The 15279-nt window shown below is 38.0% G+C and overlaps 1 protein-coding gene across 1 annotated transcript in view; it reads left to right on the top strand.

Moving 5' to 3' along the window:
• Positions 1-14766, top strand: part of LOC104589159 (uncharacterized) — a 34265-nt gene extending 19499 nt beyond the window's left edge. Inside the window, exons 4-6 of the mRNA XM_088894750.1 lie at positions 5363-5460; positions 5562-5627; positions 14381-14766. Coding sequence (XP_088750876.1) covers positions 5363-5460; positions 5562-5627; positions 14381-14419 — 203 coding nt within the window. The 3' untranslated portion in view covers positions 14420-14766. The remainder of the gene's footprint in view (positions 1-5362; positions 5461-5561; positions 5628-14380) is intronic.
• The last annotated feature ends 513 nt before the right edge of the window (positions 14767-15279 follow it).

Genomic DNA, 15279 nt, shown 5'->3' with positions numbered 1-15279 from the left:
ATTTTCAAGAGAGCCTTCCCCTTTGTCCTTCCCTGCTCAAAGAGGAAAGATTTTGCTTCAATGGACAAATCCAGTTTCCATTTCCCCGCCAGCTTGAACTTCCTCTCCTCTCCCATACTTTAACTAATCCCCTAAACATGCATGCAGTTCGTGTCACACATCACACTGTTTCTCCGCACTTCTTCTGTCAAAGTATGTTCATATTTTTCAATCTCAACAAGAAGGCGGTCTTCATCAATAAAAGGTAATTTGGCAATACCCTGCCAAGAAGGCGGTCTGAGTGAACCCCTTTGCAACCAACCGGGCTTTGTACATTTCAATGGAGCCATCAACATTATGCTTCACAGTAAATACCCATCTACATCCAACTGGTTTCTTTCCTTTGGGTAGATCAACTAGCTGCCAGGTGTTATTTTTCAACAGGGCATCCATTTCAACTTTCATTGCATCTTTCCACTCTGGAACTGATAAGGCTTCTTGCACTGTTCTGGGGATAGGGATATTGGCAATGGAAGTGAGATAGGACCTGTAAGAGGGAGATAGGCGATCATAGGATAGAAACTAGGAAATGCAGTGAGCTGTAGATGTGGTGCAATGTCGTTTCCCTTTACGGACGGCAATAGGGAGGTCAAGGTCATCCGTAGGAGGGGAAGTAGCAACAGTGGAAGGTATCTCGGTGGGCCCTGGGACTGTAATACCTGGATCTGGAGCCGTAGAAGGAACTGGAGCTGGCCTGGACTACTGATGACCGGGATCAACCTGCCTGCATCGCCTGTGATAGACTTTCAACTCCTGATCCCTCTGACCACCCTCACCATTACAGCCTTCATCACTCAATGGAATGGGTAAAGGAACAACCTCAGATGTGTTAACCCCACTCTCACTGCGCTCCCCCTAAGTAAAAAGACCCAAATCCCCACTCTCACTGTGCTCCCCCTGAGTAGAAACCCTAGGATAATAGGGTGTCTCCTCAAAGAAGGTGACATCCATCGAGACAAACTTCCTCCCTGAAATAGGATCATAGCAGCAATAACCCTTTTGAGTTGGTGCATAACCGAGAAAAATGCATTTGGAGGCCTTAGGGTCAAACTTGGAATGAGGGGGCCCGAGAAGCTGAACTAACCAAGTACAACCAAAGGTTTTAAGAGGAACAGTAAACAACTCCTCGTCTGGGTATAGAAGGGTAAAAGGAGGTTTCATATCAAGGACCTGGGAAGGAACCCGATTAATGAGATATACTGTCGTGAGGATAGCATCACCCCAGAAACAAGTACAACCAAAGGTTTTAAGAGGAATAGTAAACAACTCCTTGTCTGGGTATAAAAGGGTAAAAGGAGGTTTCATATCAAGGACCCGGGAAGGAACCCGATTAATGAGATATACTGTCGTGAGGATAGCATCACCCCATATCAAGGCCACCTCCAAGATGTGCCTATTCTTCCTCTCGGCAACCCCATTCTGCAGTGGTGTATGAGGACAAGTGCTCTGGTGAATAACCCCATGATTAAGTAGGTAAGAGGTCAAAGGCTTAGCAAAGTATTCCTTTGCATTATCAGATCTGAGGACTTTGATTTTGACCCCAAACTGGGTTAGAATCATCTGATGAAAGTTTTGGGTCAGAGCGGGAACCTCATCTCGAGAACGCATAAGATAGACCCAAGAAAACGGGTATGGTCATCAACAAACAACAGAAAATATCTGTACCCACCCATAGAAGGGATGTGATATGGCTCCCAAACATCAGTATGCACAATATCAAAAGAATTATTACTTCTTTTATTACTCAAAGAATAAGATGTTCTACAATGTTCGACAAGCTCACAACTCTCACATCTCAATTTTGACATCTCAACAGACTCAAATAAAGTAGGAAACAAACTCTTCAAAGACCGGAAAGATAAATGACCTAATCGATTATGCCAGAGCATAACCGGACTCACAAACTGAGAAACAAAGGACTTCTTATCCACTGGCTCTTTCCAACGAGAACTTTCTCCGAGCAGATAGATCCCATTCGTCTCACGGCCAGTCCCAATCACCTTCCTCGTCTCCAAGTCCTGAAAAACACATCGGTCAGGGAAAAAAGTTACTGAACAGTTCATATGTTTGGTAATACTACTGACTGAAAGCAAATTAGTATCAAGTTTAGGAACATGCAAGATTGAGGATAAAGAGATAGTATCAGGTAACTTGATGTCACCCTTGCCAGAAATGGGAACAAGAGAGCCATCAGCAATGGATACTTTATCTCTACCAGAGGATAAGTGATATGTAGTGAACAACGATGGCAAGCTAGTCATATAGTCGGATGCACTTGAGTCTATTACCCAACAGTGTTCAGTATTACCTGGAGCTGAAGCATGGTAGGCTGAGGCTCGAGTATCTAAATGAGCAAATGCAGATGTGGCAGGGGCTGATGGTGACTGAGATGACTGAGCTGAACTCCCAACTTCCTTTTCTAACTGTATAAGGGCAGCCCAAACAGCGGCTAAGGTCTCTAGGGGTGTGCCTTTTGTGCCTGACGAGGATGTAGAATCAGTATTCACAGCCACATGAGCATTACCCTTCTTATTTCTTAGTTTTGTTGGGACTAAATGAGGGTGCAGCTTCCAACAAGTATCTTTCGTATGCTTGGGTTTCTTGCAATGTTCACATACCAGATCCCGTTTATCTTCCTTCTTTCTGTCCCTTTCTGTATCACCTTCTGACTTAGGTTTAACAACTGCCAGGGCTAGTGAAAAGGACTGATGTTGCATCATAACTTTCCTCCTGGTCTCTTCACTATGCACCAGGGAGTATGCTTGAGAGAGGGTCACACTATCTCTGGTCAGTATCTGTTGCCTCACAATGTCATAATCTGAATTCAGGCCAGCTAGAAATTCAAACACCCTATTGGTCTCGACTTGCTTTCTATAAGTCTGTGCATCTTTGGGACTTTCCCACTCGAGTTTCTAGATGGTCAATTTCATGCCACAGGGATTTCAAGGTAGAGAAGTAGACAGAGACTGGTTTCTCTCATTGTTTAAGACTATTCACTTCACACTTCAGTTCATAGGCTCTGGCAACGTTAAGGGGTTGGGAATAGGTCTCTTTCATGATATCCCATATCTCCTTGGCTGTCTTTGCCCACAAGTAATTTCAGCTGATATGTGGCTGCATAGAGTTGCACAGCCATGTCATAACCAAGTAGTTCTCTTGAACCCACTTGGTATACATTGGATCCTCCTTGGAAGGTTCTTTCACATCTCCCAAGAGGTGGCTAAGTTTTCCCCTTCCCCCAATAGCCATCATGGCTGATTGGGCCCATTCCAAGTAATTGGACCCGTCAAATCTCACAGTTGTAATCTGAAACCCAGTCTCAGATGTACTACCATGACCACTGTTCCCAAAAACACCTTCTCCCTGATTTTTAAACTTCATTCGTGGTCAAGAATCAGTAGTTAAGAACTATTAGGGTTATTACAATAGAGAACAGCACTTGAACAGTCGATCACAATCAGAAATCAGTATGAAACCAGTGCAGGTCTGATCTGAAACCAATTGGCAATCATAGTATATGTAGTCCGTACAAGTTCTCACCCCCCCCAAAAAAAACTCGAAGCCAAGAAACAGGTCTGAAAACAACTTAGAGAGCAATCTGTACTGCTGAAACAGAATTAGGGTTTTGAGAGCAAACCCTAAAACGAGCACTTTCCAAGAAAATAGGAGAATTCAGCCCAACAGTTAGGTCTTTCCGTAGGGTTAATGTCAAACCCTAAAAACAGATCACCTCTGAGAGAAAACCCTAAAACGAACAGTTTCCAAGAAAATAGGAGAGTTCGGCCGCTCCTCCTAGATAGGTCCAACCTATCTTGACTGATAGCAATCTCAAGAGAAACAAAAATAAGACTTACCCAGAGAATTCTGATCGCCACCTTCCAACGTTGCCTGAAATAAAACTGATCCTCTAGTCTTGAGAGGGAAAAACTGATCTTGAACAGAAATCCTCTGAAATTCTGATCGCCGCCTTAGTACTGATCAAGGACTGATCTTGATCGTTTTCTCTTCCTCTGATTCTTCCTGGTTATCAAAGATTCGATCCAATCTTTGGACTGCTGCTGTAGATAACCTCCAAGAATCAGCCGAAGAGAGCTTTTTCTCTATTCTTCCAGCCCTAGGCAATTCTCATGTGGTCAGCTGGATCAAACTCACATGAGAAGCCCTAATCTTGGCTTTGATACCAAGTAGTTGATCAAGACTACAATCAGCCTTGAATCCTAACAGATTTCAGATTTAGGAAAGATAGAAGAAAAGTAGGAGGAGGAAAAAGAGGAGAAGAACCAGAAGTACACAAAGGTTTGAAAGGAGGAACAGATTCAATCAATTTGCCGCCACCACTCTCTTAATATTTATAGGTTATGTTCAGTACATAGGGGAAAGGACAGGACTGCCCTTAATACTTACATGGCAAGAAAAAACAAATAAAAGACTGAAATAAATAACAAACTGAAATAACAAGCTGACTACCGACTAACACTGACATGACTAATATCCTCACAGCCGTGGGGCCCACATCAGTTTTCTCTACATATACCTTGCTACTATTGATATTTTAATAAAAACTTTATTACTTATAAAAAAAAACAAGGCTCATCATATGTGAATATGGCATTGCTTTGGCACAAGAAAACCAAATTTCAGAAAATTGGTGTTGTTGAACTATCACTAGTCAACTGATATAGAGTTGCTACAAACTAGGGGTACATCAAATAGTATTGCAATATTTCCTTGATAAACAATGGCTATAACTCCCTATCCTAGTTTATCAGGCCTAGCTTTATATTTGCAAAATACTGTAAATTTAATGTTCAATATCATTCTTTTATTGTAAACTTGCAGTCCATATTAACTTCTTCACTTCTTCATGAGGTAGCATTAATATCTTTAATTTAGAAGGTTTCTTTTTTTTTGGTTGACTACTCAGCACCTAGACACTGATTAGTCATTGCATCAACTACATTACTACAGAGGCCAAAACAACCAACCGCCACCTCATAGCATTGATAACAGTGCAGAAAATAATGTCATTGCCACACTTTTTCACATGCTGGCTACATGCCGTTGCTCCTTTACCCAATATGTGCTTTTCAACTTCAGAGGGCGATGCAAATGGAATTGCATTGCCTTACATAAGGAGAGAATAAACAAAGGTTGTTATGCTCTCTTCTGTTACTTATCCTAAGACATCGACACAGTGCTGGCATCTGTATTTCCTTTCTATTTTAGATGCTCTTCTCAGAATAAGTGATATCTGATTCTGATTTAATCATTAATTATTAACTATAAAAAAGCTGATTTAATCGTTTCAATGCCATGTTTTCAGTTTTTGAGCCTTACAAGGATTCAAAAGTGGATACTCTTGGACCCAAGCTACTTTTCATTGCCCTGAACTTGGCAGGTCTGGCATTGGGTGTCTGGAAGGTGAGGACACTTTGCTATTTTTTAATGCAAGGGCACCTTCCCAATTTGAAGTGATCCGGTATTCCTGTTTGTTCATTTCAATGTTTATTTTCTTTTGACAGCTTAATACATTGGGTCTTCTTCCAACACATGCATCAGACTGGGTATCATCGTTACCCCCTGCTCAGGTGTCTTTTCACTTCCCCCTTTTCTTAATAAAAAGTTTCTTGTTTCTGGAAACAAATGTGCGAATATGCTTATATTCCATTGCATCCATTTCTCAATCCATGCACAAACCTTCATTTAAGAATGGCAGGAAAAAGATTATACTTATGAGATTATTGAAGCCTCCACCCTCCAAAAAAAGGAAAAGGTAAAAAAAAGAGAGAAAGAATAAAGGGAAACAAAAAGCAGCATAGTTGTCAAGGTGGCACCTAAGCAATGTGTAGGCAACTAGGTCTTTTTGGAAAGGTGTCATTATTATCACATTATTAATTTATTATACCATACATGTTTGATGCCCTTTTAGGCAAGGAAAAATTCAAGGCGGGACATTATCATATGTTGTATTTTGTTTGTGCTCTATTAATTATAAAACTATATAGCATTTAAGTCTGTTCATTATTTGTTTGGATTCTTGCAGCAATATTTTGTTGATTTGATTTAATGTGCTCTTACTTATTTGTTTGGATTCAGTGTGTTGGACTACTCATTTGTCTAGATTAAATATCCTATTGGTCTGTTATTTTGTGTATTTGTCTGTATTCTTGGTATATGATAATTCATTATTTTAAACGTCTACTACTTTGCTGAATGGAATTGACTATTGTGTATGGAAATTGATTTTAAATTAATGTTGTGAGCGAGTTTAAGTAGCCTCATATTTGTTGTTTTTTATTTAAAAAATAATAAAAAAAAAACAAAATTTAGAGGAGTCATAGACACCTAAAAGAGTTGTAACATCCAACAAAATATGAGTCCAGATCTGAAAAGTTCTAGCCTCTAGGGTTTGCCACTTTAATAGATCTAGATTCAGATTTGAGTGGATCTATAAGCAAGATCCATATGACCATATCTCGTCCATTTTAATATAGCCAAATCTAATATAACCCTTTTTTATCCCATAAAAATATCTATATGAATTATATCCAAATATAAACTAATCTACTTTTACTCAATTGACTTTGTAACTAAAATCTTACCAAGTATCAATGTTTCCAACCCTATCTATAAAAAAAAAAAAATCAATGTTTTCAACCCATTGTTAACCTAACATGTATGACTGGACGATCCATCACCGTTTTTATCTCCTAAAAGCATCTAGTCCATTTTCATATGGCCAAACCAAACCCAACCCTTTTTATCCCCTAAAAGTACCTATATGAGTTAAATCCAAATATAAACTGATCTACTTTTACTCAATTGACTTTATAACTAAAATCTTACCAAGTATCAATGTTTTCAACCATTTTTAACCTAACATGTATGACTGGATGATCCATCACCCAGTCAAACTTCTAGGTCCATTTAGTCCATGAATTGTTTGCTTACAAAAACACATTGACTTAGACAACAACCTACATGATGTTTTAAGTCTCAACCTTTGTCCCAAATTATAGCATTGGAACTTGGGAAAGTAAGATGTTTTGGACCTTTTGGAACATATTACAATGTACAATTGTTTATTGTAGTTTAAAACATAAAGTGCCACTAGATGCCATATATGACAGCTGAAATTGAAATGCCCCCCTATTGGGGGAAATGCAGGGGAAATGCCAAAACGTTTCCCCAGCACTCCCATGCACATAACCTGATGTAAGGGTGGTACAAGCATTTGAAGTTAAATCTGCCCAACTAAACATGATTTTGGTACTATGAAGTCAAAACACCTATGTGGCGCTTACATAGACTCTAGGGCTGTAATGGATCAGATTCGGATCGGATTCGGCAACATTCAAATCCATTCCGATTATTGGAAGACCTCGGATTCGAATTTAATCCAGCTCTGCTTTAATTTTTTAAATACGAAAAAATTAAAAAGCTAGTTACTTTTCAACGTTTGTATATAATAAATTAATATAAATATAACATACCGAATTTATTATATATATAATGTATAGTAGTAATAGTATAGTATAGTATTCACTGGTACCTACCTTATTAGGAGATATCACTTGGCTAGAACCCAAGTTGGACAGCCTAGACACCTGCCAGTTTCACCAAGGCTAGAACCCTTGCACCAAGGTCGAAGTCGTGTTTAGGCTGTGAAGAATTGAAGGCCGCTGCAGTTGATTGACCATTAATTGGTGAAGTGAAAGGATAAGATGAAGAAACTATTTAGGACAGCCTCTAGTATAAAAGAAAACCTTGATGAGAGTGGTACTAGTTCGTCCCTAACAAAGTCGATGTCGATAAAAAATACAGAAGAAATAAACTATAGTAATATAGAAAAATCCTTACAAAATTGGACCATACCCAAGGTTGCACCTTCGGAAATCTATAAGAGAGGCATGCTTAGCTTAAAAACAGATCTTAATGTAAGAACTGTAGAAAGAACTGTAGCTATAGGAAACGAATCAGAAACCTTTCCCCTTATAGATAGACAAGTAATAGAAAACATAAAAAGAAGCCTGATTGTCATTTTCCATCTAAATTCGATAATGTAATGTAATGTTATGTTATAAAACTTTTGTATTGTATTGTATAATATATATAATATAATATTATATTATATGATGAATTCTCTTTCTATTTCGGTCAAGTAGTTATGCTACCAGCCCTTTAATTGTCCTGTAAAGGATTCAGTAATTACTGTGGCAATAACCTTTTTATCATTCCCAACTAATTTACTGGCGTTGGCATACATCGTCATGTGATGTATCATCTCATGAATTTGATATTCAGATTTTCCATCTAAATTCCATTCGTAAAAGGTATTCCAATTATAGCCAACTTGGGGCTTAACTGGTTCTTCAAGTAATAAATCAACTGATGTATGCCTAGGGTAATAAGGCATTTTGCTTTGATAAGAGATCGTATTTATCCCTGCCAAAGATTCTTCTAAGTCTTTAATCGATTCTGCATTTTCTTCTTCACAGCCCTCTTCCTCACTTAGTAAATTTACCGAGTGAGAGTCTGAGGCCTTTTCTGCCTTCTCTATTTTGAGAAAGTTGGCATTTTCTCCCTTTTCCCATTTTAAAGGGAGAAATTAATCTGGTTGTTAAGCAGGAGTATGTGCTCTTCTCAGCTTTAGAAGGTCTAGATGTCTCTCCTTTTTCCCATTTTGAAGAGGAGATTAACTTTGTAGGTAGCTCCTTGTAGCTTACCTTTGATAAATCTAAAGGAGTCTTGTGTATCTTCATATCAGTTGGGAAACTTGACATTACTACCTTAGGTTTTTCCCTTTTATCATGGTTCTAGAAACCTCTAAAGAACTTAATAGGTTTTCTATTCTATTAGTTTGTTTGCCTAGAAAGGAATATAATATAATTATATTATATATAATTATATATAATATAATATAACACAATATAATATAATATAATATAATTATATATAATATTATATTATGTTATATTATAATATAATTATATTAAAATCAATAAATATTATAATGTAAACAGATTCGGATTTTAATCGGATTGGACGGAGTCAAATACGAATCTGATCTGATTATTAATTGGATGCAGATTGCAAATCCATATCCAATCCGATTACATAAACACATCATCTGAATCCGAGATAATTGGAACTGATGTCGGATCGGGCCTTGGATTTTTGGGTATCATTGACAAGCCTAATAGACTCTAAATGGGAACATGACACCTAAGTTCCAAAAAGCCCCACCCCTTGTGATCCATCCAGTTGAACCATTTTTCCCAATTAATGGGTCAGAAGTTAGATATTAAATCCTTTTTTTCTTGTGTTTTAGCCATTTCCATCATTAGTAACAATAATTCTCATATACCACACTTTTTTGTTTAAAAATATGATGAATACATTATAGTAGAGACATGGCCAATTTTTTCTGTAAATTTTTGTATTTTTGCATTTTTACCTATTTTATATTTTTATTATACAATTTATGATGTCACGAGCCTAGACATTTGAACTGGTAACCCACCATGGGCCAAGATGGTTGAACTGCTGATGTGGACCCAATCCTTTTCTATGTGATATAGATTAATGCTATGCTAATTATTTGTTTGAATTAATTGTTTTAGTGTATGTAATAGTAGAATTAGAAAACAATAAAAAATAATAGAATTAAAAAAATGGACTACTTCAATAGTTTATTCTTTTCTTTAGACGTATCCATAATCTTTTTTTCTTAATTGTATAAATTTATTTTATAATCTAATATATGGAATATTTGGTTAGGAATGAGCTAGGCAGCTAGCCAAATTAATTGATTTATTTATTTTAATATTATTAGATACATAATCTTATATTAATTTTAGTATTTAGTTTTTTATATTAAATGAATTTTCTAATATAATAAATAGAGCATTGATTTAATACTAAATTGAATTAATAGATGATTAATGAGTCCAACTGCAGTGCATTCATTAACATCTGTTGTAATTTGCATGCTAAATCAAGATTTCAACCAATCATGTTAAACATTGTCATATGGTCTACTTACTTTTCATTGGTTATCATTTTACAAAGTGTACTTTCATGTTTCACAAGGTGCATTTACCATCAAGACTTTAACAATGTTAAAGATGTTAGCTTTGATGCGTCATTTTATCACTGGTTCATGTCTTTTGCTGCATGGTGCAGTTGGTTCACCGTAGAATTTGCATAATTAATAGATATTTCAATTGATGACAATTGAATTGCTGAAGTCATTTGCAATCAATGGCAATTGAGTTCTTAATGTCTTTTGGTTACTTTTATTTCTTCAAAAATGCAAATAAAAAAGAAAAGTTTTAGAGGATCATGGAGAACAAAGAGAGCCGCTGATTTGAACCCAATCCTTTTATATTATTTAATTTAGATTTGAGAAAAATGTATTCTTATTTAACCTGGTTTTACTTTCAATTTAATTTAAGGATAACATTTTCTCTGTTGAGCAATTTAATAGAAGCATTTAGTGACTCAAGTTGCTATTTATTAGGAAAAGTAAGGAACATAGGAGATAGTGTGGCAGAACAAAAGAAAAAAATGTCTTGGATTTGATACTCATTGGATCAGGAGAAGCATTGGGAGAGTTTGGATCGATTCAGTAGATACCTATGTTATTGTCGTCGATCTTTGTCAATGTGAAGAAAGTAGGGAAGATGGAAGAAAGGATGTAGGTGCTGACAGCAAGTTTGGTTGGTAGGTTCGTGGCTCTTGATCTGGAGGTGGAAAAGGTTGAAGTTTGGGCCTTGTTAGAGTGGGGTAAGGAGAGGGTGGGCGTGAGAAAATTGAACAGGGGGCTCTTTCTGTTCATGTTTCACAGCAGGGAGGCAGCTGAGAAGGTTTTAAATGCAGAGTCAAAAATTGAGAAGGATTTCGATCTGCAATTTGGTTGGTGGTACCCAGTGTCAGGAGTGATATCAGAGCTCAGGAGAAAGAGAGCAGTGTGGCTGGATGTGGTGGGTATACCTCTATATGGTGGAGTATTTTCACCTTTGAGGAAATTGGAAATCACTGCAGCAAATTCCTAAAATTCAATGACAAGAACAGAGTTGGGACAAGCTCGACATGGCTAGGTTGCTAGTGGAGGTAGAAGATATCTCCAGTATTCCATTCAAATTTGAAAATACCTGGCTGCACCAACCAAACTTCATGGAATGGGTAGAGGAGAAGTAGAGAGGTGCATAGAGGGCAGGTTCCACTGGGCAGACAGTTTTGGAAAAATTACAGTTCATCAACGAGGAGCTCAAGGGGAGAAGGAAGCAAGTGTTTGGGGAAGAGGAGAACAGAAAAAAGGAAATTCTGGAGAAATTGTCAAAGCTGAACAAGTTAATAGAAGATGGAAATAGCAGGAGAGAAGTTCAGGTGGAAATGGCCAGTCTGGAGAAAAGAGTTAAGAGAGTCTAATCCTAAGGGAAGAAGTTAGATGGAGACAAAAATCTAGGGTTAATTGGCTAAAAGAGGGAGACAAAAATTCAGCTTTTTTCCATGCATTTGCAAGCGGCAGAAGAAGGATAAATTCGATAACAAGGACCCTAGTGGAAAAGGAGCGGGTGGAGACATGGGGAGAGATTCAAGAGAGTGGTAAGACTTTTACAAGAGGCTATATTCAGGCAGACAATGGAGCTGGGTGTTGGGGGAATTAGAACCCAGTCATCTGAGTGAGGTTTCAGCAAGGTGGCTAGAAAGGAAGCTTTGAAGAAAATAAATGGGGATAAGGCTCCGGGACCCGATGGCTTTAACTTTAATTTCATTAAAAGCTGCTGGCATTTCTTGGAGGAAGATTTCATGAATTGGCTGCAGGAGTTTTGGGAATCTGGAGCACTAGAAAGAAGGGCCAATGCAACTTTTCTTTTTCTAATCAATATGAAGGATGGGGCAGTGAACTTGAAAGATTTCAGGCTAATCAGCTTAATAAGCAGCCCATATAAGCTATTGGCTAGTAGACTGAAAAAAGTGGTTCATGAGGTGGGGGGAAACACAGATGGCTTTTGTGGAAGGTAGACAGATTTTAGATTGGGTGTTGGTGGCCAGTGAATGCTGCATAGATTCAAGAATAAGGAGTGGGAGGCCCGGTTTGGTCTGTAAGCTAGACATAGAAAAAGTTTATGACCATGTGGAGTGGGGTTTCTTGGAGGAGATTCAGAGGTTGATGGGGTTCGGGGAGAAGTGGAGAAGATGGATTTATGGCTGTATTTCTTCAGTCTCCTCCATTATCATCAATGGGGTTTCATGACTTTCATCGGAATTTTTCCAAGCCTCAAGAGGGCTGAGGCAAAGGGATCCAACCTCCCCCCTGCTGTTTGTATTAGTTATGGAGGTTCTGAACCTTCTTATGAAGAAAAGCTCACAGCTGGGTTGGATTGAAGGGTTCAAAAACAGGTGCAAAAAAGTCTTATTATCTCTCATCTCAAATATGCAGTTGACACCCTCATCTTTCTAGGTGCATCTGCTGACCAGGTGCTGAGTTTGAGAGCTATTTTAGCAAATTTTGAAATGGTGAAAGGTTGTAAGTAAATCTTGAAAAAGTCACCTTATTGGAGTTGGGGATATTAGCAGAAGCAACATGGAGCAGTTCGCAGCTGTGTTGAATTGTCAGATTGGGGAACCTCCTTTTCTATATCTGGGGATCCCGGTTGGTGCAAAGACAACTGTTGTAAACATTTGGAGTCCTCTCTTAGAGCGGATAGAGAAGAGACTAGATAGGTGGAAGGCAAAGTACTTGTCCTTTAGGGGTAGCATTACCCTTATTAGGAGTGTGCTATCAAGCCTTCCAACCTATCACTTATCTCTATTGAAGGTTCCGAAGGAAGTAGCAAGCAAGTTAAAGAAGATCCAAAGGGATTTCTTGTGGGAAGGAGTGGGGGGTCCAAGAAGTTCCATCTGGTTAGCTGGGAAAAAGTGTGCAGACCTAAGGAAGGGGGATTTGTGATATCTGTCCAAGCCTCCAAGGTTATATAGACTGTCTGAACATCAGATCACTATTGATCAGTGCTACGAATTGAGAGGGAGCAACTAGATTGTAGTCCAAGTTTCAGAAGATCCCTGCATGAGCATGAAGTGGATGAGTGCATTCAGCTGTTGAACAAATTAGAACAGTCCTATTTCTCTCCTACTTTGGAGGATGGTCTTTGGTGGAAAGATTGTAAGGATGGTAGGTTCTCAGTGAAGTCCTTTTACTTGGGTTTGATCAGAGATAATCAGGTATCTGATAGCATGAAAGGAGTGTGGGGGAATCCAGTGCCGCCAAGAGTGGAGCCATTTGCTTGGCTGGTTGCTCTTGACAGTATCCTAACCACAGACCACTTGAAGAGGAGGGTTTTTCCTTCTAAGTTACTGCTGTTTGTGTAAAATGGATGAGAAGGCAGTGCTCCATTTGTTCCTTTCCTGCAAAGTGGCAAATTTCATCTGGAATTTCTACTCCTTCCTTTTCGGAAAGTCAGTTTTCCAGCCATCATCTCCTGCTGAGATTTTCTCTAGATGGCTGAAAATTAATGGCAGCAAGAAAGCCAAAATTATGTGGAGCTGTAACCCTTTGCAGTTTGCTAGTCATTGTGGGTCCAAAGGAATAGAAGAGTATTTGAAAACAAATCAAAGAGCATTGAGTTAATAGTTTCTGCTGTGGGGAAAATTGGTATCAGATTGGGTGCTGGGTCTTTTTTGCAGGAAACTTGATAGCAGAGTATCAAATTGGTATCTGATAGAGAACTTTTGGGGTATTCTAGGTTTACAGCCATGTAATGAAGAATCTTTTCAGCTTGTCTAGTTGTTATTCAATTTGGGTTGTCTCCTTGGCAACCAATGTTCTGTAACTATTATCTTTTTAATAAAATTCTTTCTTTTATCCTTAAAAAAAACAATCTCTGTTATTGATAAAAAAAAGTTACTGATAAAAGTCTATTAGTTTTAGATAAATTAGATTCACTTTATTTATTTGAAAGAAGAGTATTTTTCAGCAAAATGACATTTAAAACTCCTGTTAGCTCGAAAGAAATAATGAGCAAATGTAGGTGATTTAGATCGGATCATTGAAACATAAATATTTATATGTTTATACATGAAATGATTGGAGATATTACAAGCAATTTCTTTTGGGTTCTATTTCTACAATCAGGATGGTAAAGTATGACCACGTAAAATGTATAAAGTCAAATCAATAGCACTGTGAAATGTAAAGTCGCATGCCAACCCATGCGACTAGCAGTCTGGTTCTCTTGAGGAAGATATTTGCTTTGGTTTGTATTGTATGTTTGGCTCATATTGTTTGTCAAGTCTCTCCTTCCTAACAAACACCCTTGTTTTTCTTGTATTTCAGGAAGTTGAATATTCTGGTGGTGGCATTCCACTCCGTTAATGCATTCTTTGATTTGGCTGTGCAACATTTTTAGTTTGAAGGACAAGTGGCAACGGGTGTTACTGAAGCAGGAGGGAATTCTTTTACACTTGGAGAAGTCAGTATTAGGTGTGTGGTTCACCAGAGAATATATGCGACATGGTTGGATTCAATTTTTAGACCAAGGAACAATTTGTCGATCATGATCCTTGTGAAAGATAAAAAGCTAAAAGTAAAAACAGATCAATAGATGCCCTTTTGACCATTCAGTGGCTCTGCCTTGACAACCTTTTTCTGGCAACTTGTTCAACAGTGTGTATGTTACTACATTGCTAATCTATTACCTGTTTGCTTCTGTTGAATCTTCATTTACTTGTAGGGCACCTGATGGTAGTAGTTTCCCAAGAAGTGGGGAAAAAACTAGTTTTGTTTATGATTTCTCCCTTTTTTTTAGAAGAGAATATTCTATTAACTTGAGCAATTGACGGAATGCTTGAAGACATTCATACTTCGCACATTCTTAAAGAGATTTCTTTAAATCCCAATGTGGTATATTTAAGATGATGACTTATCTGCCAATTGCCCAATCCAATAGGGATTGCCATTGTACTAGAAGGTAGAAGTTCAAGTTCGTCGTTGGCCTAATTTCAGCAGACATTGTTTTATAGCCTCCTTTCTGTTCCAACTTCCATGCAAACTTACGAATGTTGCCGCTATTTATAAGGGAAAATCAATCTTAACCGTATAGTCAGGTTCTAAATTTTGAACTGCATTTTCAGGTCGTACATGATTAAAAATTCAAGAAGTTGAAGCATCCAAAGGCTGTCAATTACGGATGCCTTAGAGAATAGTGACCAATTAACACAAACTCCCCAAGTCTC

Source organism: Nelumbo nucifera, chromosome 1 (assembly GCF_055504915.1).
Source record: "Nelumbo nucifera cultivar China Antique chromosome 1, China Antique-T2T, whole genome shotgun sequence".
Taxonomy (NCBI): Eukaryota; Viridiplantae; Streptophyta; class Magnoliopsida; order Proteales; family Nelumbonaceae; genus Nelumbo; species Nelumbo nucifera.
The sequence above is the reverse complement of the archived record's forward strand: the minus strand, read 5'-3'. Positions and strand labels throughout refer to the sequence as shown.